The sequence below is a fragment of the Lampetra fluviatilis genome, chromosome 9, assembly GCF_964198595.1.
Source record: "Lampetra fluviatilis chromosome 9, kcLamFluv1.1, whole genome shotgun sequence".
Lineage (NCBI taxonomy): Eukaryota > Metazoa > Chordata > Hyperoartia > Petromyzontiformes > Petromyzontidae > Lampetra > Lampetra fluviatilis.
Window position 1 is genome coordinate 4635037 of NC_136283.1, and position 25945 is coordinate 4660981.

Here is a 25945-nt window from a genome sequence, read left to right on the forward strand (position 1 = left end):
ATCTGCTGCCACGGCTTGTGCGTTGGATGCTGTTTAGGGTGGACCACGAGCTTCGTGGAAGATTAAATCCAAGGGGGGACCTTCTGCGTTGGGTCTTTCACAAGGTCTCTGTTTGCGAGTTCTTTTGAACTCCCAAGATTCAGCCGGGCCTCTCTCCAAGCCTGGTGACGTCGCCTGCCTTCGAGCATTGTGACGTCACCTCTCTACGAGCGTGGTGACGTCAACCTCTCCCAGTACGTGATGATGTCACATCTCCCCGAGCGTGGTGGCGTCACCGTCTCCCCCCCCCTCATCTCTCCCCGAGCGTGATGACGTCACCCATCCCCGAACGTGGCGACGCCACCGCGATTCCGTTGCGCGGTGACGTCATCACGCTCGCAGAAGATGGCGTCCCTGCTTCAGCCCGAGCGAGTCTTGTACCTGGTGGATGGCGTGAAGAGGATCAGGGCGCCGCTCTCGCAGCTCTACTTCTGCCGCCACTGCTACGAGCTCAGGTCGCTAGAATGCGTCTCCCACGAGGTAAGCCGAGGACTCGCAGCCGTTGTCATCATTGTTTACATTCACGACTACCCCCCCCCCGCCCTATTTGGCCTACAAGATCCTACCGGGTAAGGCGCCTCTCGGCCTGCGGACTGCGCTAGGCGATACCGGTGACGCCCACCGGGGTCGTTTATTTGTATTTAAATCGATGTTAGTTTACTACTCTAGTGATAGGTAGTTTGTATTGTAACTGAGTGGTTACATATTACGATTTGGCGGTGACAGGAGTAGCATGCGTTGTTAGACAATACAATGTAATGTGGTTTTAGAACGCCGCGTCTCAGCGGTTCTCACACGATCGCATCTCGGGGCTTGGAAAAGTGAAGCGGTTTACTTTAAAATATCCTTTCTCTTTTTGTTAACAATCTGCAGATTCATATTCTTGGTTCTTTCAGTAAAGTCACGTAGAATAATAAAATAATAATAAAAGAACCAAGAATATGAATCCCTGCAGTCACGAAAGCTTTAAATCAAAATTTAAGCTGCAGATTGATTCTACAGGGCAGACAGGGAAATGTACGAATGAATCGACTACTCTTTGGGTATCCAATGCCCACGTCGTAAGAGTGACAGGCCCAGTCGTGAACGTCATTCACTGCTTGTATTCTCTCATGTGGGGAGCGGTGGTGCAGCGGTTAGCGCGCTACGAACCTGCAGAACCGAGTTCGATTCCCACTCACGGTCAACATCAGTGACGATTATCTGAACCGGTCCTGGGCCTTCTTGCGGTCGACTCAACCTCAAATGAGTACCTGCTGTGGTGTGTAAACATCGCCACTGGGGAGACAAAGGTGGCCGGGCATGGTGCTGCTGGCCACCCTCGTGTGTCGTGCCGGCCTTCATAGGAACTCGATAACAGCACTTGTCCCAACAGTCTGTTAAGGCTATAGTCTCTTATTTGCACATTAATTCACCTAATTATCTGCCGCTAGTTCTTGGGAAACCGTGGCACAGATGGGAAATGCTCTACAACTTGCCTTTTGACAGCCTTTCGTGATTGTGTTTTTTTACAGCTTATTATGTGCTCCTAAGTGTGGAATCTGCGCACTCCTGATAAGAGTTGTAACACTCAGTGAAGCATAGATAAGATGACATGTCCCACCATGTATTAAATAACATGATTTAATGTAATTGACACGCCATTTACATCATTGACGTTTACGCTATTGTCCGGAAGGGCAGTATTTGCATTATCATTTTCATAAAAGGTTAAACCTTTACCACGTTCTTTGTGGAATTGTATAGAATTGTATAAATGTAATAAATGTAAATTAACAAAAGATTGCTTGCATTTCAACATTCTGGTTTTTACAAAACTTCTAATCAATTCACATCTTTGCCCACGTGACATCTTGAGTTGATTGGCTCTGTTTTGTGGCAGAGGGTATAGCTGAAAATTGGCATTATACATACATGGTCTGACCTAAAATAATCTAGTTATCAATCAGAATATTGGTCGTGAAAGCTTATATATAAAATTAGTCATTGTTATTATTGCCACAATGTGCAGTCTCGTATGGTAATTTTATTTCGACAGAAAGCAATGGGTCATTTTGTTAGAATACTGTACAAAAAAAGTGTTTTTTTTGTCGTTTTGTTGCTTTCTATAGGTGGACTCTCATTATTGTCCGAGCTGTTTGGAAAACATGCCTTCAGCTGAAGCCAAGCTGAAAAAAAACAGGTGCTGCAACACATGTCTTTCTTGCGTTTGAAATAACTTGCGTGTAATAATGTCTTGTCATCACAACAGTGTGTTGTGTTAAAGCTGTATATTAACATTACATGTCCCAAGTAATGTCCAACTTCGACAAACAACTGTGATTCCTGGTTTTCACCATTTTCTAGATGCGCCAACTGCTCAGACTGCCCGTGCTGCTCGCACACGCTGTCCACACGTGCCACCAACATTCCCGTGCCCAACCCGGATGATCCGGGAAAGATGGTCAGCAAGAAAGCTTACTACCTGGCATGTGGCTTCTGCCATTGGACCTCGCGTGATGCTGCCATGCCGGACAAGGCTGTTGGTGTGTGGAGATGTACCTGCCCTCATTTACCTCTGGAATAATTTTTCAAAATGGAAATTGTTTCTTTCTAACAGCCGACTGTCATTTTTTTACCCATACATTGTTTTCATGTTACATTTTTTTTTATTAGGGGTGGTTGCAATTTGATGGAATATTTTAAGTGTAGTTTATTTCTCCTTTATCATTTACTGAATCTTGGAATTGACAGCCTCAAGTGCGCATGCGTTTTTAAAAATGTTGACCAGTTATTTTCATTTTACTAATGGTAAAACAAGTGATTCATGCATGCATTGATGTCAAAATGTAGACTTTGTCAAGCCTACAGGAAATGGAGTTTACCGTTAGTTTCGAATTACACTTCCTGCAGGGTTATTTAGTTTTGTACCCAAAGAGTACGAGTTTCACTTCTTAAAAATAAATGTATTTTTAAATCCTTTATATTAAGTTCGCTTGCTTGCTTGCTTGCTTGCGTGCTTGCTTGCTTGCGTGCTTGCTTGCTTGCTTGCGTGCTTGCTTGCTTACGACCGTGCAAATCTTTCGGTCGTTTTTTAACCCACTTTCCGTGATCCAATCGAGCTGACATTTTCCACACAGACTCGTTGTGCGAGACAATTAATGTTCGTGAAAAAAAATTCCCAAAATGTTACACTTTTTAGGCAAAAAAAAATGTATTTTACATATATTCAAATAGAACTCATTCATGGCTTTGGCTGAACGTCACAGTGTAAGAGCGAGGGCGCTACCAACTGCGGAGTAGCGCAGTTGGTAGCGCCCTCGCTTCCCATGCCAAAGGTCGCGGGATCGATCCCCGCGTCCTCCACAGGCGAATATATTTTTAAATCCTTTATATTAAGTTCGCTGCCACGCATATAAAGGATTTATAGTGAAAAACTTTGTTTTTACGGGTTATACTTATTATTACTTGACACCAATGAGGGGCCCTTGTTGGCTGTTTAAAAATATATAATTTAACTACCAAGACTTACTGCATGCAATGGCTGTTTGTGTCACGAGGGGGCAGCAGTGACTGCTTATCTCTGAGAAGCGTCGATTTTTGGCAATCATCCTTCAATGAAAATCTATTTTAATTCATGGACGTTACGTTACCAACTTTTTTTCAAAGCGGAATTATTAACATTCCACTGCTGTTAGTGTGGCATAAATACCACCTCTTTTAGCTATATTAAATTTATTACGTATCTTTTTTCTCATGACGTGTCATAAATGCATTTATTTAAAAACATAAGGTACTTTTGTGAGAAGCATAACATTTTTGAAATTATACCTACATCTTTGTGTACTTTATCCTATTGATTTTAGAAACAAAAATCTTGAAAAATGTAACTTATTTGTACGTTAAAACTCTTAAGCCTGTCTTGCCATTCTTTGTCCGTTTACAGCAAGCGGAGGTTGGCAGGAACCAGAAAACCCTCACGCACCAAGGGTAAAGTATCATATCTCTAATATTGTATTTGTTGACAGAAATGTACAGTGGTATAAATCACACCAAACATTTACAGCACAGTTGCTTGTAACGGTAGATGAACATGTATTTACTTTCTTTTGTTACATATTCGAGGTTGTTTGTTTCCCCACCAGATTAACAAGCTGCTGGAGTATTACCGCCATTTGGCTCAGAAGGAGAAGCTGGAGAGAGACCGCAAGAAGTTGGTGCGACGCCGCAACTATCTACCCCTTGCTTTCTCTGTGAGTAAATATGCAAGCTTGTAAATATATAGTTGGTGTGCAATAGGCTGTGTGTGATGATCGTGTATTCTTCCAGGCAAACCTTACTGTCTGTAGCCTTTTTTTCAGAACAGTAATGCAGTGGGATGTTTGGACAATTCATCTTTAATTGTGGTTTCTACATGGTAGAAAATTAGGTTAGATGAGACCGCAAGAAGTTGGTGCGACGCCGCAACTATCTACCCCTTGCTTTCTCTGTGAGTAAATATGCAAGCTTATAAATATATAGTTGGTGTGCAATAGGCTGTGTGTGATGATCGTGTATTCTTCCAGGAAAACCTTACTGTCTGTAGCCTTTTTTTCAGAACAGTAATGCAGTGGGATGTTTGGACAATTCATCTTTAATTGTGGTTTCTACATGGTAGAAAATTAGGTTAGATGATGGGTAGGGTTCAAGTCTACACATATCCTGGCCATCTCACAGCCCAGCAGGTACGACAGTTTCACAAAGCTACATCATACACTAAACCTTGCCTGCAAACTGCTAAATTACAGATGTGTGCCACCATTGCCAGCTCAAAATTATATTGTAAAGCCTTCATTGGGTTTAACCATTTATATTGTGTTGCCATAGCAAGACTTGTTTTACTTTACTTTCCTGTATAAAGTCATCGATTTTAACCCAGGTAATGTGGCCTTGGAATTGAAATATGGTTGTATATGGTCTGTGCATCTCATCTGATTCATTTATCAACTTTTCCAACTGCTAAATTCTTATCAGTGGGCATGTCATGTCGACCCACGCATACCCTGTTTACATAGTCAACTAAATGCATATACCTAATTTGGTGTATTTTACAAAATATAATTGTACAATATACAAGTATATATATTGTGAGTGCAATCATATTGTGAGTGCAATTATACAGTACGAGAGATAGTGTAAAAATATTGTATGTTTATCACGTAAATACTTGTTGCAAACCTCATGTATTTTATAGAGGTATGTTTGATGTGTGCCCCATATGGGTAAAAAGGCCGTACTGTAAGCAAATGGTGGTGGGCTCCAGCATTTCAAACACAATTCCCCTTTTTTATGCACATGGGACTTGCAGATGCATTCCATGCACAGTGTGGTGAGTACCAAGTTTAACACAAGTGTCTCTTTACTAACATCTCATTATTCCTTACCAAGTCTTTAGACTATTGCATGGACTCAAGTGCTGCTTAACCCCTAACATTTTAAGAACATTATGGCACTTTGATACACATCGCATGTGGCAATGGAATGTTAACAAACCGCACTATAAACACCTCGATATAATGCTTTACAGAAACATGCTTTAAAATACATTTGTATTAAAGTGTTAAGTCTTCAACTTTTGTTATTTACACACTAATTAGATTTTTTTTTCTATAGGAAAAGTATGGGTTGGCGGCAAAGCTGAAAAAACAAGGAAGCATTAACCCTCAATCAGGAATCGCTGGGCTCATGTAAGTAGCCATTTTCCTGCTGCCCATTCCAATTTTCCCGAATCTCACGTCTCGCCAATTTCCGCGTTCTACTTTTTGTTAAAGAACGTATTAACTCTCAATATTTTGTGGTTAGGCTTAAGGAAGGAGACGACCAAAAGGATATCAAAATTGAAGCGGCTGTTACTGTGGAGGAAATCGAACCTTTGCCGGAAGATTACTACACAGCGCCACTCAACCTTGTGGATGGTGAGTGTGAAGGCTATGGGATGTGTAGCCTGTAAGAATTTATGACATTGTTCAAAATAAGCATGATTAATGCATTTCCAGTTTACGGACTCTTGAGAGTTTTGCTTTTCATCTACAGAGTATTATTCTGAATTGCTTGAAGTGGTAGAACCTGATAAAAAATTGTTCATCGTTTTGCTTTTCTTTTTTAAGAATTTGGGCTAAACAGTATACGTGTTCAGCCTTTTTGATTTAAAGCTTTCATGACTGTAGGGATTCATATTCTTTGTTCTTTCGGTAAAGTCACGTAGAAGGGAAATACTAAAAGAAAAAATATATATTATTTTATTATTTCCCTTCTACGTGACTTTACCGAAAGAACCAAGAATATGTGTTCAGCCTTTGTTTTTTTCCTGTAATGTTTAAGGGACCTTTTCCTTGCAGTGACAACCCTGCCACAGCGCCTGATGCAGCCAGAGTTTCAGCAGGACAGCACCTCTCAACTCCACCCTCGGCACAAGCACCTGCTTATCAAGCGCTCCCTCCGTTGTCGGGTGATTACCTTTTTCTTATTTTCACCTCCTATGGCAAAAGTAAATGTAAGACAAGAACTGAGGTCTTCGAGCTTCAGAACACGGTTATACCACTTCTCATTGTACAAATATGGTTACTGCCTCAACATTATGTTTTGTCCTCACCAAATGAGCACGCTAACCACTTGGCATTCTCTCATACTTGCACTGCAGAAGTGTGAACACAACCTGAGCAAGCCAGAGTTCAACCCCACCTCCGTCAAGTTTAAAATCCAGCTGGTAGCCATGTGAGTAATGCATGCAGCTCGTATGCAAATAAAATGCATCGTCTCGTTTTTAAATCCTTTATATTAAGTTCGCTTGCTTGCGTGCTTGCGTGCTTGCTTTTGCTTGCTTACGACCGTGCAAGTCTTTCGGTCGTTTTTTAACACACTTCCCGTGATCCAATCGAGCTGACATTTTCCACACAGACTCGTTTTGCATGACAATTAATTTTCGTGAAATTTTTTTCCAAAATTTTACACTGTTTAGGGAAAATGTTTTAATATTTAATTACCAATTGCTTAATGCTAGCAGACAATCATCTGACCCATAGGTGGCAGCCATCTCAAGCCAGAGGATGAGAGGACTCTAGCCGCCACGCATATAAAGGATTTAGAGTGAAAAACTTTGTTTTTACGGGTTAATTTTATAGATGCTGTGTGTACTAGGCGAGAGCCCACTTAATTTTTATTGTCTTCATTTGTTGCAGGTTCTACGTGCCTGAAATTCGCATCATGTCCTTACCCAAATTGCGCTGTCGAAAGGTATCCTTTTAGCTCGGTTAACACTGCACAGTAATAACATTGTCTGTTCAAAACACGGTTTCCGTACTTCCTGTAAATTATGTATTTGACAAATATCACTTGAGTGTGTATATAGTAAGGGGTAATAGCATGTATTGCCCTCCATGAAGTGAACATAATCATTGAAAATACTCAATATGGTAGCTTGCACAATGCATTTCACAGAGTATACAAGTGAGCCTGGACCCAGGATACATCGTCAGATGGAATTACGATGGTTTGGCAGCCAAAGGAAGCAAAATGCCTGAGATGACTTCCACCCTGTGCATAGAGTAATGAAATTGGCTTGTACGCATGAGCCAGACAGAATGTTACATTCTAGATTTGAAGCTTTCGTGACTGCAAGTATTCATATTCTTAGGTTTTTTTCGGTATAGTCACGTAGGTAAAAAAATCAAAATTAATAAAAGTTAAATAAAAAATAAAATAAAAATCACGACGTTTTGGAGGCAACACAAGCTTCCGTCTTCAGGTGGAACCGTCACAGCACGATAGCTGTAATCAAATAAATGAGAGATTCCAAGAGATACTATCCCGTATATATAATGGTTGAGAGGGTGGGGTGGGCCAGGAACGGCCCACTTTTTATTATTATGGTAAGGTGCGGCTTGACACTACGGCTAGTCTACATCACAAGACCGTGAAAGATGGCGATGACTTGGGGAGACCTCAATCCAGTCACAGATTGATCGTGGCCGATGATGATATTTTTCAATATGATACCGTGGACTGTGTTACTTACCTTAACTCGTTTCATTTCAGGAGAGCCAGGTGCTGCTCACGCTCACTAACCCCGTGGAGAACATCACTCACGTCACCCTCCTGTCCTGCCCCGAGGGGGACATGTGTGACCTGTTCAGCACTGCCAAGGTACGTCCTTAACAAAACTCCGTGTCCGTTAGAATTGCTCGTGTTCGCTTGGTAACGCGGTCACATCCTTCGGTTGTACATGAATGGTTCACACAACATAAGAGCTTTAGTACGAAAACCTGTTTTATATACGTATATCAATTCGAGCCAATGATTCGTTGCACATTCAGTTCTGTGTGTGACTATAAATACAACTTGGCGCAGGTGCTATTGTAAGCCTAGGCTGACTCTGTGCTTTGAATTTTTGAGTTTGATGTCTGTTAATGGCCTGGCCATTATTATGTGGACAAGATAATGTCCTCAGTGGGTATTAAGACAAGAACATCTTTTTTCATGCACTACAAATATACATAAGCTGTGTGGGTACTAATCTGCAGTTTATGTGCATAGCTGGCTAATTATACATTTGAATGTGTCCAGAAATTATGATCTACATTACATTTAACAAATTGGTTTCGTTTTATATTATTATAGTAACAACCTTATTTGATGGGTATATAATTAGTCACCCTTTGGACAAGCCAATGAATCGTCATTATTTTAGCCCAGTTGCTTTTTTGGTATTGTGTTGCGTGTGAAAATGTATTGTGGTTTCCACATTTAATTCAACCTGAAATTTGTTGTTGTTGAACCAACCGCATGCGTCTCAATTTTTGTTTAATCTTGGTTGCAAATGCAGCGAATTTATCTTGAGCAAACGAGTTTTCATTTTCATTTAGAAATCAATAAGCTATTGCGTGACTAATTGTCCAAACAAATAGGTGTACGTTTCACGACCGTCTGTGGTGTACGCGAGCTGCCTTCCATTCGGGGAGGGGGGGTGGGCGGGGAGCAGGTTACAGAGCTGTGCTTTGCGTTTCCAGGCGACGCTTCCCCAGGGGGAGCTGGTTCTGTCCCCTCGCGACGCCGCTGCAGAGTACGATGACCTCGCTGACCCGCAGGATTTTAAAGACGACCCCGAGTAGGTGCCCAGTGCCAGTCGGTTTTAATGCGATACACTTACTCATCTTCTTGGTTCTTTCGGTAAAGTCACGTAGAAGGGAAGTAATAAAATAATAAAAATAATAAAACATATTATGTTTTATTACTTCCCTTCTACGTGACTTTACCGAAAGAACCAAGAAGATGAATCCCTGCAGTCACGAAAATCACTTACTCATTTTATGCAACTAAAGGGTGGAATATTGCTTGCTTGTCTCACAATACTTGGGATACTTCATTGGAACCTCAATTGCCAGAAGAAAAAAATATGATAATTGTTTTTTTACCCTTTTATCTGGCAACAAAACTGACACCTTTTTTACAAGGAGTCATGTTTGCATAGACCACAATACCTGCAGTCGTAATGCAAACAAAAAACATAACTCTGATAATGTGTGCACTGTCCTTGAAGTTGATTGGTCCGCACCCGAGACAGCTTTCCTTAGAGCCTAGTCTCACATGGGTTGGACCAGATGGCGTCATCTGTCTCGGGTGTGGACCAATAAACTTCAAGGACAGTGCATACATTATCAGAGTTGTGTTTTTTGTTTGCATTACGACTGCAGGTATTGTGGTCTATGCAAACATGGCTCCTTGTAAAAAAGGTGTCAGTTTTGTTGCCACATAAAAGGGTAAAAAAACAATTATCACTTGGGATACTTGTTGCATCATCGTTGGTATCTGCGTTGGCGTACCACCTGTGCTGATTGGTCGACAATTTCGTTCCTTTCGCCTGAACTTCCTGCCTTTGGTCGCCCCAATCGTCTTTTACATTTCCCCTGCAACACACCACCTTTTCACACCGCCTTGTGTGTACACATCACTACATTGTATATGTGCATATATATGTATATTTGAGCGTATGATTTAACACGAGCGTTGTGTAAATGCACACGTGTTGTGGATGTGCACATGTGTACATTTACGGGCGATACTGCATGTCGGTATATTTTAAATGTGAATTCTTTATGCATAAGTCACAGCAGACCATATTTAAAATGCTTAAGATCCTAAGATTATTGGGGGGAATGTCCCAAGCCGTCCGGAATAGTTTCCTTGTTTTCTCAAACATCAAATGTTTTGTATATATATACAAAGAGAAAGATCCCCCGTAAACCTTGAACAGATTGTTATGGGAAAGTGCTGTTAGCGAGCACCTACGAAGGCGGCACGGCACACGAGGGGGTGGGTGGCCAACTACACGCCCAGCCACCTTTGCCTCCCCCAGTGGCGATGTTTACACACCGCACCAGGGTATTCATTTGAGGCCTAGTCGACCTAGGGGAGGCCCATGACCGGTTCAGATAATCGTCACTGGTGTTGGCTGTGAGCCGGAATCGAACCCGGGTGGCCTGGTTTGATTCCCACTACACTACCGCTCCCCACACAGACACACACCTGCGTTTTTCTTTTGATCGTGCGTGGCCACCTGACCCTCCCCGACCCACAGCGTGGTGGTGTTCCGCAAGGCCAACAAGCTGGGCCTGTTTGTGCGCGTCAAGCCGCTGTTCGAGAGCGGCGACGTGCGCGTCGCCTTCAAGCTCCGCCACGACTTCCGCAACCCGGCGGCCACGCTGCTCAAGCCCGTGGAGGGCGAAGTGGAGCGTGCCAGTGAGCCCGTGTGGCTCACACACCACGTGGAGCTCAACCTGGGGCCACTTGCTCAGCCGTGATCCCTCTCGCGCCCACCCCCGGAGCTGGATCGTGTGTTCTAGAGTAGTGGTCTTTGCCCATGCGGCCGGCTTGCTTCCTCCGGCGACTTCAGAGTCGAGTTCTGAGCTCCTCTAGCACTGGTTATAAATGTTTGAGGAGGCTAGCATCAGCAGCAGATGCCTCCCCACCAACCTCCAAAAGTTGTGGTGACAATTTGGTGCAAAGCAGCTTCTGAGATGCACCTTAATAAGTACGACACGAATAGTTATCCAGAAAGCAGCATTGGTGAGCTGAGAAGTCTCGTTTAGGTGAGGTGTTTCTCAATTTTGCGGGTTGGTCAATCGATTATTTTACGAGTTTTCCTTGTTTGCAGTCTATGGAGCACCATTTTGAAAGTGCAACACCTTATTTTAAGTTAGCAGACCTTAGCAGAACGATACATTACCGTAAACATGTAATTGTTTTTGGTGGGCAAAGACAGCATGGTGGAATACCATTTGTATAGGTGTTAAACAGTGTAATGTTTACCTAATTTAAGTTGTGCAAAACAAAATAGTTTTTTTAAGCTTGGATCATGCACTTCATTTGCAATTTATTAGCATATAATGTGGTTCCTTTTACATCTCTGTTGTTTGCTAATCGCTGCTATACAGTGACTTGAAGATCTTCTTTGTGACAATGTACTAGAGTAGGCGAGCGCATGCCACGTAATGACAACTCAAAATGACCCTACTCGTTCTAGATGTGAAGCTTTCGTGACTGCAAGGAATCATATTCTTAGGTTTTTTCGGTAAAGTCACGTAGGTAAAACATCAAAATTAATGAAAATAAAAACAAAAATCACGACGTTTCGGAGGCAACACAAGTCTCCGAAACGTCGTGATTTTTGTTTTTATTTTATTTTCATTAATTTTGATGTTTTACCTACGTGACTTTACCGAAAAAACCTAAGAATATGACCCTACTCGTGTTAACAATTGCGGTCTATATTTCACCACAGTTATGATTTATCTTTACATATTACACGGTTTATAAACTTGTAAATTAAGAAGATATTAACACCGACATAGAACATCCCGCGTTACACATTGTGATTAGCCAATGATTATGCTGAGTAGTAAGCGGTGAAGATCGGTTTCGAAGATAACTGTAAATTATGGAAAAGTGATGCATTGTACCTTTGGTTATTATGCTGTGACTTTAATAACGGATCAATGCTTGATAATTGTCCAATGGAGGGGCCACTTAAATGAACGGTCTAAGCAATCAGCCGTACAAGTATAGTTGCTATTAAAACTTCAACCACAATAAATGCCCACAAAACATAAGCTATTTAATGAGACACTTACTAACATGCATAAGCCTCTGATTATATATGAAGCAGCAGTACAAACATTAACTTATGTAAAACAGTTGAATGTAAATTTCCCCAATGGATTGAGTTCACAAAAAAGTACAATTTAGGCATTAAAATAAGTTGAGTGTTATATAAGTGCGAGCACTGAGCGGTTCACACCAAAGCATGGATGCAGCGAGCTTTGTGCACAGCGGGGCGTCAATGCGGTTTTGTTTCAAATGCATAATAAAAGCATGAGCTCAACAGTTGTGTATTTAAAGTCTTGAAATAGTGTTGCAGTGGCAAACAAAAAGAGGATGAGTTAAGAAAAACCTAGTTTTCCAAGGACAGCCCCCTCGAGTTTGGCATGCACTTTCGAGTTGACGGTCAACTTGAGTTGGCTGAAATGTGGCGTTTATACGATTCTCCAAATTTCTCAAGTAATTATGCCAATTTCAAGCTAAAGATTAACACTACATTGCAGTCAAGATTAAATGTTAAATCTAAAATTAGAGATTCCCATTTATGAAATCTTTGGTATGTTTTGTGAAGTAAATCCCCTTGACCTGAATTATGGGAATTTAAGCCAGGCTGTGAAGTATTTTTGTCCAAATCGCAATCGGCTCGAGTTGACTAAAGACGATATGAGCATGTCGTGGCGGATGAACGAATAGAGGCCTCCCTCGTTCTGGGCTTCCTGAAAAGTGGCACAACAGTTTTTCCAAAAGTGATTAATTCCATCTATACAAACATTAAATATATCTATGTTGGCATCTCATTTATAAAAGGGGATATACATGGGTTTAACGTTCATTGTACTTTGTATGTATTGCTGGACACCCCCTTATAAAAAGGGGGACTTTTCAGGATTGAGTTTAGTGTTTTGGCCTCGACTGACGCTTATCGGGTTAGAATTTTTAGCCCCTTTTTAATACACTGCTGGATGATTCATGTCGTGTCGATCGTGGGGAACTTGATGTTTAATCTTAATTTGTTGATGTTTGACCCCGGAGTGCCAGTGTCAGTTGGTGAAGTCAGGAGGCCCAGGGCCGACTAGGATATCACTGGCCACTGGTGTTGTGGCCATGGCAGAAAATAGAAATCGGGTCACGTAGTTTAATGGGCAGTGCACAAACAACTTCCACCGCTTCACCCCTTTTGGATTTAGCTTCTGTCCGATCTAAGTCCACTAACTTTTTATTAACAGTTTAAACAATATTAACCTGCGTATGTTCTCGTCTGTGTGTTCCTCTTCTGTGTCCGTGGAATTACAAGCATGCATCTACCCACGCATTTTTGCGCACTTGGTTATATATCGATAACGACCGTATTTCTGAGTGAACCATATGCCCCTATCAGGAAGCACGCGCTGATTAAAAACACTTGTTTCTTTAGGCACATTGGTGCGTTTACTTTTCATCATGGTCACGTTTATCTTTCCTAAAGCACGCCCGACTCCTCTGCCTCTCAATTTTCATCGTTTTGATTCCGGTCTATCTTCAATATCTGTACCAGGAAAACAAAAATACACTCACTCTTCTGTGTTTTCCTGTTGTGTCCCTACCAAAGATACCTCGAATTTGTTTTACGTAACGTGTGTGGGCCATAGAATAGAATTGATACATATTTTTTTATTAGTTAATCATTGGCGTGGCGGGGGGGGGTTTGAACTGTCGTTCATATTCCGGCCACCCCCTCTCACCGTTTCTGCTGTCCTGGCATCGCTCCTCCCAAGTTTTCGAGCTACCCAGGGTGGTATTCACTATTCACACACGTGCCTAGGGACATGGGATTCGAGCTACCCAGTGTACTTTCTATTCATACACGTGCCTAGGGACATAGGAACTGCGGTACAGTGGCATTGAGGAGGATGCAAAGGGCATCTCGCTTGGGCTCAATTTACAAGCCCTGTGTGTGTATATGCATCCGTCTGTGGTTGGGTTAATACTGCGGTGAATGAAACGGCCGCAAGTGGCTGTAGGGGGTTACGTTGCGGTCAGGAATTGTTTCGACAGCAATTGGACGGTGAACCCGTTGAGCGTTGTCCCCTCGTGTGCGTGAGTTTTCTCCGGGTACTCTTCCCACACAAAACAAACGCGTGGGTACCGTGCGCGTTGGGATAATAGCACGTTTGTGAACTCGGGTGGTGTTCTCATTTAAGTGTCAAAATGGCGACAGACGTAAGACGAGGGGGTTGTTTCCCCCATGTGACGCACATGCAGTAGCGTAACGACATCATCAGTTCAGGGGGTGCGGCTAGCGGTCAGGTGGGGCCCCAATATTTGATTCGTCTCATCACGGTCGCACCTCACCTGTGCATCGGGGCTCTTCTTGCATCGATCACATCATTGCCGCTCACGGTCTCGAGCATTTAACGCTGTAGGGGAGCTCCTCCCTACTTGCAACATACAGCCACTACAGCTCTGCTTGTCTACCTGACTACACTATGATAACAACATTATAAACATACATGCAGTGCGCAGTTTGCAGGAGCCAAACGTTACCGCTCTAAATTAGAATAACATAAAACAAAAAAAATTTAATTTAACCGCTTTTGAATAAGTTTGTTCTTTTACACCGTTGTTGAAAACATCTCTCGTGGTGGTTTACAAAGCCCCCCCCCCCAGCTCGTAGCTTTGGCCACCCGGGCGGGGGGGGGAGGAGGAGGGGGGGCAAGACACCACCTCTGTCCCTACGCAAATGGAATGCACATAATACGCCAAGGTTACAACGTTTCGGCCAAGAAAAAAAGAAGAGTACGCGCGGTATGACAATCGGTGGGAAATGCTCGACAAAACAGCCACCCGCAAAGGACGCCCGTGCAAGTGGCGGTACAGAAGGTAGGTTGTAGACAAACCACCTGTGTAAGAGGAGCGCGAGTGAAGAAGTGTTGCCACGCGCGGGGAACGATGACGCACAGGCGGAGACGGTGGGATAGCCGATGTGGGAACCTCTCGAAGAAGCGAAGCGATCCTGGATGAATAATGGCTTTTCTGGGTGGAACGCAGACGATCGCGACTGGGTGATATCAATTATAATGGCGCTTGGGTAACGGCTGGAGAGTTGACGTTTGGCACACATTGTAAGGGTTAAGGATAATTGAACAAATCCGAAAACCCATATTGTACGTTTTTATTTTTAAACATCATGGACCCCTGCAAAAAATACGAATCGGAAATGAAGTTGTTTCACCAACGGGGCAAAATCGGCCTGAAGTAATAATCACACGTTGCTGCACGTCTGGTGCGGAACACTTATAGCTAAAATAAGATTGTCTTCTTAGGTTTTTTCGGTAAAGTCACGTAGGTCAAAATTAATGAAAAAAAAAAGATTGGTGAACCGAGTAATTTGCCTCCCGTGAAGCGAAGTCCGATAGTGGATAAAGCCTCGCACCGATTACTTAGTGCCTAACAAGGCGCGCATTCCCCACTCGTTTCAAAACAAACGTCGGTGTTGCATCTTGTAATCCGACAGGTGTGTGTGCGCTATGAAGAAGGTCCATTGCCCGAAACGTCGCCTATTATATATGTTTTTCTTTTAAAGCCAGCGAGTGTTGCTGACGAGTGTGTCGAGTTAGTTTTTTTTGTTTTGTTAAATTGTACTTGTGCACCTCTGGGGTGCGTCCTACATTCCGGAGAATCGGAGACACGTTGAAATGTTGCGGATAACAACATAGCAGGAGAATGTTGAACCTCATCGCTCCCGTCAGGTTTAACCCCGAATCGTGACGAGTCTTAGGATCTCGTGAGTGGAGGCGATGATTGTTGAGTGACCCAAGCGGAAACCTCACCGCTGCCCCGTACAGCCTTGACAAACTTTAAATGGGGCAAGTGCTGTTATCGAGCATTTATTAAAAAGGCCGGCATGGCACCCGAGGGGGGGGGGTTGGTGGCCAGCACCACGCACGACCGCCTTCGTCTCCCCAGTGGCGATGATGTGAGGTCGAGTCGATCTAGGGGAGGCCCAGGGCCGGTTCAGATAATTGTCACTGGGATATCAGATCCTGGCCGCCCGGGGTTCGTAGCGCAGCGCGCTAACCACTACACCACCGCTCTCAAGCGAGATCACGCATCACACAGACACACGCACCGACACGCGCGCACATCCACCCCACTACCACCACCACCACACCCACGCGCGCGCTGGGGAGGGGAGGGGTTTTGTAGCCTAAGGAAGCTAAATAATAAATGACTCGAAAAAAAAGTGAATTTAACGAGTGACTGGGGGGGGGGGGGGGAACACACCCACCACCCTCCTTCCCAGCGATAATAAATTGATGTCCGCACCACGCGCACGGTGGAGCTGCGTGGGAGGAATGAGGCTACTTCGAGAGGCGACATCCTCCGTGGGACGCACGGCACGGGGACACCGCGTGCGCACGAGAGCGGAGCCGTCCGCGTGCACGCGCGTGTGAAGAGAGAAGAAGCTCTCTTCTCCCTCGCTCGCTCTCTCGCTCGCCTCCTCTCTCTCTCTCTCGCCCCCCGCTCGCTCGCTCTCAGTCTTCGAGAGTCCCCCGAGAGCCGGACGCGGCCGTGCGACTTGGCACTGCATGCGGCAACGCGACCATCCCTCCCTGCAGCCGCCGCCGCCGCCGCTGATGCCGCCGCCGATGCCTCCGCCGCTGCACGCGATGCGGATGACGGCTCTGAGCCTCGCTTGCTGCTTCCTAGCGCAGGTGGCGACTGCGCTCGAAGCTGCGAGCTCACAAGGTGAGTTGTTTACGACGGGGCCGGGAGCGGTGGCGTGGCGGCGTTTAGCGCGCTGCGTTGCGAATCCAGCGACAGCGCGCTTGGATTCCTCTGCTCACGGCCAATACCGGCGGCGATTCAGAATTCTTTGAACCGGTCGTGGGTCTCCGCCAGGTCGACCCAGCCTCAGTTGAGTAGCTGGTGCGACTATGCGAGCATTGCCACTGGGGAGACGAATGCGCCCTGGTGCGGTGCTGGCTACGTTACCCCCCCCCCCCCCCCACCATTATATGCCGTTCTGGCCTTCATACGTGCTCGCTAACAGCACTTGCCCCAAATGTGTGTTAAGGCTATACGGGGGAGCTTTGTCTTTGTGGGTGGGTGGGGGGGGGAGAGGTGGCGCAGAGGTTTTCACGCTGCGCCACGATACCCCCCGGCGAGCCCGAGTTCGTATTTCCCTTCCTCACGGCGAACGTCAGTGGCGAGTGATATCCGGACCGGTTACGGAGGGACTTCCCCTAGGTCGACTCGACCTTTAATTTAGTACCTGCTGTGCAAACACCCGTAACCGAGTCTATCAAGGCGACTGGGCGTGGTTCTGGCCACATCACGACCTCCCATACCCCGCTGTAATAACAGGTCATCGCTAACAGCACTTTCCCCAACAGCCTGTTTAGAAGCTATACGGCGGATCTTTGTGTGTGTGTGGTTATTCGTTTATCAGCAATGCACACGCACTTTATAATCCGCACGCCCATTGGTCGGTGCGTCTACTGCATTGTGATGCGTGCGCGTTGGACCGGCAGCAGCTTATCTCTGCGCAACATTATTATACTTGGTGCCATTTGAGACCCGATGAAAGTCATTTTTTTTTGTTTAAAGGAGAGCCGTGTAAGAATCAAATAGAACACAGCAAAGGGTCAACTGCAACAAATGTGTAAGGAATCATGAGCAGCAGACTTACTGAAGCAGCCGCATCTGCGTTTTCAGAGCATCGATTGCAAAGCGTGGATGTAAATGCACGTGGTTACATATCGCCAGGCGAGAGCTCGCAGAATGATGATGATGATGATTATGTTGTCGTCAGCTTAGAGGTTGCGCACATGCGTGGACGTGTATCCATGCCCCGTCCGGATCTCGTAAGGCTGAGCCTGGAGATGCTTTAACCACACCGTATTACACACGCAGGTAAAACAAAAAAATTGTATACGATTATGGGTCATTTGTTTCCTCTGAAGAAGGCTCATCACCCGAAGCGCTCGCTTCCACACAGCACTGCGTGCTCCGGGTTTTAACAGAGGCGTTAGTGCGAACGGTGACGACGATTTTTCGAGCTGCCGCTGTAATTGGAGGCCGTCATTAGATGCACGAGGTATATGCAATGATACACGCAGTTCTCCACTGGTGGTGGTTCAAATTCACCTGTTGCATGGTTGTTGTTATTATTATTATTAATATTATGAAAATATATCATCATCATTTTTTATTTCATCGGGTTGGTATGGTCAGCGGATGATGGTTTGCATTGTTCATCTGCACGCCGATTAGATGCGTTTGTGTTTTACAATGACCTTTCCGCTCGTAAAATGTGGCGTTTCGGTCATTAGTGCATTTGAATTTGACTTAAATGCTGCAATACAGTGCTTTCAAAATGGCACACTTAGAAGCCATCTATGTAATAAACCTGCTGGCTGTACATATATACACACACACACACACGTGTATATATGTATACATTGTCTACAGATGGAACGAGCAATTGGACCAATCTGCTAATGTTCACCAGAATGACAAAGACAGCTGCGGTTTGACGTCCAATTTTAATTAACTTGTGATTTTCATTGTCTCCTTCCGTTAACCGGACCAAGCTAGATATCTCTCCGTGTGCTGTGAAGGGCCATTGCCCGAAACGTCGCCTAACAATATTTAAAAAGCCACACTCAAAATGTTATGATCAAATGTGTCGAGGTGTTGTGTCATTTGTGCTTCGCTGCCATCGGAGTAGCAACAGCGTCACCAACACGATTCGCCGATATGAACAACGTCACATTACATACACAAGACAAAGATGCCCCGTATAGCCTTATACAGATTGTTGGGGCAAGTGCTGTTAGCGAGCACCTATGAAGGCCGGGGTGGGTGGCCAGCATCACGCCCGACCGCCTTTGTCTCCCCAGTGGTAATGATTACACACCACACCAGGTACACATTTGGAGGACAAGTCAACCTAGGGGATGACCCAGGAACCGTTCAGATAAATCGTCAGCAGTGTTGGTGGCCTTGAGCGGGAATCGAACTCGAGTCGCCGGGTTCGTAGCGCTAACCACTACACCACCGCTCCCCACGTTACGTACACACACTCAGCCCGTCGTTCACACGCGGGTACACTGCGCTATTATTCCTTATTTAATTATTTGTCCTCTCCACGTTGCTTCACTTTGACCATTTCGAAATGCAAATGTCGAGAATTGCTCATTGCGAAATGCTCGCGAAAAACGCCGCCCCGAGTTAACGCCCCATCATCACTATGCAGTCGCCTAGGCAACACAATCACCCTCGACACACACACACATATCACACACCCCACAAGCAGCAAAGCTACACTTGCTCCTATGTCCATGGATGAGGCTACTATTCAGAGCGTCATTAATTCATCCTAAATTCCAAATGAGCAACCCCAACGGTGATGTCATCCTGCTGATTTTGGATGTACCGCTGTCTTCTCCCCTCCTCCGCCTTCATTGTTAGGAGATTTCGATTTAAAGCTTATTTCGTGACTGCAGGGATTCATCTTCTTTGTTCTTTCGGTAAAGTCACGTAGAAGGGAAATAATAAAATAATAAAAATTAAACAAAAAAACATTTATTATGTTTTATTTGCATTATTTTATTATAAAATGTATTATGTTTTATTTTTATGATTTTATTATTTCCCTTCTACGTGACTTTACCGAAAGAACCAAGAAGATGTTAGGAGATTCTTCAGCAGACCGTAGCTCTCTTTCTCACGAAAGACAAAGACGACCCCGGGTAGCCTTAACAGACTGTTGGGGCAAGTGCTGTTAGCGAGCACCTATGAAGGCCGGCACGGCACACGAGGGGGTGGGTGGCCAGTACCACGCCCGGCCGCCTTTGTCTCCTGAGCGGAAATGTTTTTACACGTCCAACCAGGTACTCATTTCAGGCTCAGTCGACCTAGGCGAGGCCGGTTCAGATCATCGTAACCGGCATTGGCCGTGAGCGAAAATCGAACCCGGATTGTCGGGTTAGTAGCGCAGCGCGCTAACCACTACACTACCGCTCCTTACTATCACCCTGTACACACACTCACTCACTGCATAGAGAAAGCTACTGCCCCTATACCCACCGTGGGCTATTAGTCAGAGCGTCATTAATGCATCCCAAATTCCAAATTCGCAACCCCAATGGGTGCGGTGATGTCATCCTGCTGATTTTGAATCTACCCCCCAAACCCCTCCTCTGCGTTCGCATTGTTAGGAGATTCTTCAGCAGACATCTACATTGCTCTCTCTCTCTCACACACACAGACACACACAGAGACACGCATGGTTGAGTGAGCAATGACTTTGAGATCTTAGGCCCAGTTGAATGGGCCCCGTGCAAGGGCGATTCAAATGCCGCTGCCGGCGCCAGGCAGCAGCATCGGCAGCAGCGTGCAATGCACACACCAAAGACAAAGACCCCCCGTATAGCCTTGACAGACTGTCGGGGCAAGTGCGGTTAGCGAGCAGCACTCCTGTGAAGGCCAAAACGGTACAAGGAGGGGATGAGTGGCCAGCACCACGCCCGATCGCCTTTGCCTCCCCAGTGGCGATGTTTACGCACCGCACCAGGTACTCATTTGAGGCCGAGTCGACCTAACGGGGGCCCGGGATCTGGTTCAGGTAGCGCGTGCGGGCGCGCTGAATAAGCAGAGCTAAGCCGCGACTCTCGCTTGTTGGTGTCCGGGGATAACGGCGTCCAAATTCGCTTTCTGGGCACGTCTACCCCACCGAGTGCGTGGGGTGTGCGTCGCACGCGTTCACTCGAGAGTAGGCCCCCCGTACCCCAAGTAGGGGCAATGCCGACGTTGGGCCAACGTCGGCAATGGTTGGTTGGAACCGCTGGACCAACTTTGGCCCAACGTTCCCTGTTTTTGCTGGGTGTAAATGGATACAAATCACGAATATTTTCAGTCTCCTGTCCACTTGCACAGTCCTCTGTTGTCAATCGACAGCCGGATGAGGGCCTCGCCACGCTGTGCCCCGTCTTGGGGGGGGGGGGGGTGTTGTTTGACCATACTTCGCCACGCTCGTCAGTGTGGATTGGTAAAAAGAGATGCAGCTAACCTCATCCAACTTTGACGGATGAAATTAGTACAGCAATTAAAAAAAAGTGGCCGTTATATGGATATACAAGTTCCCACCATAGGAATGCGGAATGTATAGTTTAACCCACCAGCTCGGCTTCCACAAAACGAGTACGAATATTAACTGGCAGGGTACAGCGATAACACAAAGCATGTATGTTCTGCATTAAAGATGTAATTAATAGAGTAAATATACCATAAGAGGTATAGATAATTAGATTAGCCCTAGGATGCTGCCCTAGGATTAGGTCAAACAGCATGGCGTCTTTGGTTCCCATGTTTACCGGTTCTTGCACGACCTTACACAAGACTTTTAACATCTTGTTACGTCGTTGGATCAATAAGGTCACCGTTTGCGAGCAGATGTGTGCAAGACGGGCACACCGGGTCACCCACGGGTGTACACGGGGCCTCTAGCGAAGTGCACGCTGCTCGAAGGCAATTGTTCATTAGGGTCAGTTGATTTTTCGATTTAAAGCTTTCGTGACTGCAGGGATTCATCTTCTTGGTTCTTTCGGTAAAGTCACGCAGAAAGGAAGCAATAAAATAATAAAAAAATAAAACATAATAAAATAAATCATTCAGACGCTGTCTCCCCGACAGACCTGGTCTTCACCTGAGGACGGCTGCTTGCGTTGTGGCCGAAACGTCGTGAGAATTATTTAATTGTTTTATTTTTATTATTTTATTGCTTCCCTTTTGCGTGACTTTACCGAAAGAACCAAGAAGAGAGTCAGTTGATGTTAAGCACGCGTCTAACCATGACCCATAGACATCGGCGTTCTTCATCGCAAGCCCCCAATGGGTTCAAATGTGTGGCGGCCCTCACACTGATGAGGGCCGCCAGAGAAATAGGCGAAGCTCACCGCTTTACAGTACAGCGCCCAGATGCGTTCTTGGGGCTGCACTGCGCCCGGTTTGGCATGATGTCCGACGTTTCGCTGGACGTGCCTCGGAGCTCTCTCAGGCAAGAATATTGAGCGGCTACAATGTCGAGGGAAACCCGACAGAGCACATCGGACAGCTGTAAAACACAACCGCGAACACCTTCACGGCGGTCGCATCCCAAAGCAGCCCTCAATAACATCGCTCGAAGCACCATGAATCATCATTGCGACGTTTAGGGCCGGCGAGTTTCACAATTCCACGTCGCGTACACGGAGGATTTCTTGTTTATGTCTGGCTGGAGGGAATGGGAGCGTTTGCTTGTGACGAGTCGAGTGATGGGTGAGTGTGTGTGTGTGTGTCCCGTGTGTGCGTGTCCCACGTGCTTTCTCGCGGACCTGTGAAAGTGAACAATAGAAAGGGCACTTTAAAGACTCGATGCCTGTCGGGCTTGTCTAGTTCAAAACGCCAGCCTCCCGCCTGAGTCATCCAAACGTCACCCCCCCCTACCTACATTTCAGGTGTAAATCTGTGTGTATGACTCAGCTGATAAAGCATCAGGAATGACTCCCATCCATAGGTTTTACGAGACTTCAAATCCCAGCCAGGCATAGTCGTTCGCGTTCTCCTTTCTTCTCCCGCCACCACCACCCCAATCTGAAACCCGAAGCCAGCTGCATTCCACAGAGTGAGACACTGATGATGATGATGATTATTAGTGACCGTTTCGCCCCTCTTTCACCTGCTCACCGTGATGTGTATCTTCCTTACATCCCCATCGTTTGTTCAGCACATTGAGATGATGTTACGTTAGACTCTCTACGTGCACATGCACTTTGTATAGATACCGCAATTTAAATGAATTGGAGTGGCGTATTAAATTTCAGTCATATCCAGGTTGGTTCTGTTTTAGCGTTACTAATAGGGTTTTTCCCCTTTTTTCTGGCAACAAAAACTGACACCTTTTGCAAGGAATCATGCTTACATTAACCACAATACTTGCAGTCAAATGCAAACAAAAAACAATACTCTGATAATTTATGTATTGTCTTTGAAACTGATTGGTCCACACCAGAGACAGCTTTCTTTAGAGCCTAGTCTCATATGGTGTTCGACCAGATGACGCCAAAAGGCGCCTTTTGGCGTCATCTGGTCGAACACCAGTATAGTTTTTTGTTTGTATTTGACTGCAAGTATTGTGGTTAATGTAAGCATGATTCCTTGCAAAAGGTGTCAGTTTTTGTTGCCAGAAAAAAGGGGGAGACCCCTATTAGTATATTTGGTACTGGCAAAGGAGGTCCCATGATGTTTTAACGTTGTTTATTTTTATCATCGTTTGTCCCATTTGTAGAGTGATACTCCATTCACCTAAAATGTATCGAGCACTTGTTTATAACTTGCATCGTGTAAAAGCGAGTCTTACGCTCATAATCCGATGGATGTATTGTGAGTGAAGAATCGACTTTAAAATCAATGAGTGTTCCATGCCGACTAAGTGTCCAACAAAGCTTCAGGGCTGGTCCACTGCCCATTACGAGGACTCCAATCTTGAACCAAGACCTCAGCGAGTGCCGTCTGTCAGGAACCGATCGCAATCATCCTGTGTGTATGACTCACCATCGGGCAAATCGCCCGATGATGCTGGATGTAAATACCAGCGAAACGTCACGGAACTCAAATTGTTAATGTCGTGGATTTACTCTACAACACACCGGTGGGCTGAAGCAGTAACTAATTGGCGTTTTGTTTACGTGACAAATCCCTTACTGATTGGCAGTGTCGGGTGGTGGATGGTTACGACACATTTATACTTACGCGATCTAACCTAAAAACCTTTATTATTCATAACATTGGTCGCGAAAGTCTACGTGTTCAACGGAATCATCCTCATTGCCCACAGCAAGGCCGATATCTGCCACGCAATATCGTTTGGTTTCATATACAGTAGTGTCTAAATACAGCCACATCATGACTCTGTAAAATAGGTCGGACACACATCATAGCGGGGGGAGGGGGGGGCAATGAAGGAAATGTGGACACATGATTGGTATGCAAGATACTTACACATGCGGCACACCATCGTTGCCACTTGTTACAGTACCCATCGCCTCCAGTCTATCAGAAAGGTGGACTAATATATGCAGGTGGACATGTAAACCCCGGAATACGAGTGCTTCCAATCCAAGAGGCCGCTCCTCCTGGTGACTGGAGGAACGCAAGGGCAGGTGTTAGGAGGTCATCGCGGTCAATACCGTTGACTGTGACCGTAGTCATGCCAACCTGAAGATTTGTGGCAGCATTATTTAAAACATTTTACTTGTCCTATGATACCTCGACAAAGCATGAAAGGTGCCTCCCGTCCTCATGCAGCTGGTATTCCTCTCCAATTGCTTTCTTCCTTCTGCCACAAACACGCAACGACGTCACCATCAACTCCTGACCTCCACGGCTTTGTTGCTATTCGAGCATCTCACCTCGCAATTAGTAAATCGTAATTTATTTACCTAAAAAGAAAATAGTCACCGAACCTCGGATTCTCCCAGGTGGGACCCGCGTTGGGTTCGTTTGGACACCGCCGTTATTTTTCGATTTAAAGCTTTCGTGACTGCAGGGATTCATCTTCTTGGTTCTTTCGGTAAAGTCACGTAGAAGGGAAATAATAAAATAATAACAATACAACAAATAAAAAAATCGATTTAAAGCTTTCGTGACTGCAGGGATTCATCTTCTTGGTTCTTTCGGTAAAGTCACGTAGAAGGGAAGTAATAAAATAATAAAAATAAAACATAATAAAATAAAATAATTCTCACGACGTTTCGGCTACAACGCAAGCAGCCGTCTTCAGGTGAAGAATGAGACACTACCAAGCTAGGAGCTTATATATATAAGCTGGGTTGGAGGTGGAAGAGCACCTTAACAAAAAGATTGTGCATATGAAGAGGAATTTAGCATATTCATGGCAAATGCGTAGGAGGTGGGCGGGGGGGTTTCAAAGTCATATTATGCCCATGCATTATGCAGGATCAGCAGCACCAAGGGGGGGTGCAGGGAGTAGCATTAACAAAGGAAAGGAATGTTATTGATATGTAGCTGCAGTTACTAAACTGCATAGCACCATCAGTATACTTACTATACTCTACAATAAGCTGAGTTACTAACAGCAAGTAATACATTACAATTCTACGTCGTAAAAATTATATAATATGCTTCCATCTAAACTTTATTCTCTTACATCACACGAGCATATACCGTACTATATACTGCCATAGATAAACCCAACATTAAATTATATACTGTATTGCTATAAACTACCCTATACCTTATACATTTTAATATAACACTATGTATTATTCTACCCACCCTAATGTGTATCGAAATGGTTTATTACGTCCTTCCAATGATTGCTAAGCCAGAATCCATCTTCTCGGTTAAAATTGTCTCAGTGTTTGTATATGTGGATCGCCTCATGAACGAATCTCTCATGGTAGCCAGATGGCTTGCAGAGAACCTCTGTCTTGGATAAGTCAATGTCATGTGAGCCCACTGAGTTGTAACAGTGATCTGCCACGGCTGAGGTGTTTGTCCTACCGTGTTTCAGGTCAGCTTTATGTTCACGGATGCGGTCCGAGACATGTTGTTTGGAACCAGACATACAGTACCCTGGCGTCTACAAACTAAGTTGCCTCTGTGGTAGCAGTTACATTGGGGAAACCAAACGACATGTCTCGGACCGCATCCGTGAACATAAAGCTGACCTGAAACACGGTAGGACAAACACCTCAGCCGTGGCAGATCACTGTTACAACTCAGTGGGCTCACATGACATTGACTTCTC

General features: G+C 45.0%; 2 protein-coding genes across 2 annotated transcripts in view; both read left to right on the forward strand.

Annotated features, from left to right (window-relative positions):
* Positions 1-343: 343 nt before the first annotated feature.
* On the forward strand, positions 344-11650 carry DCTN4 (dynactin subunit 4). Its single transcript, XM_078859621.1, has 14 exons — positions 344-519; positions 2151-2221; positions 2386-2564; positions 3965-4008; positions 4164-4271; positions 5366-5386; positions 5671-5744; positions 5860-5972; positions 6396-6505; positions 6698-6771; positions 7236-7290; positions 8092-8199; positions 9063-9160; positions 10631-11650. Exons 1-14 carry the CDS (start codon positions 385-387, stop codon positions 10851-10853), a joined length of 1413 nt encoding a protein of 470 aa, XP_078715747.1. The 5' UTR covers positions 344-384; the 3' UTR covers positions 10854-11650.
* Positions 11651-14936: 3286 nt separating this feature from the next.
* LOC144934271 (uncharacterized) overlaps positions 14937-25945 on the forward strand; it is a 42584-nt gene continuing 31575 nt past the window's right edge. The window contains exons 1-3 of the mRNA XM_078859951.1: positions 14937-15009; positions 16669-16878; positions 21589-21663. Coding sequence (XP_078716077.1) covers positions 14937-15009; positions 16669-16878; positions 21589-21663 — 358 coding nt within the window. The remainder of the gene's footprint in view (positions 15010-16668; positions 16879-21588; positions 21664-25945) is intronic.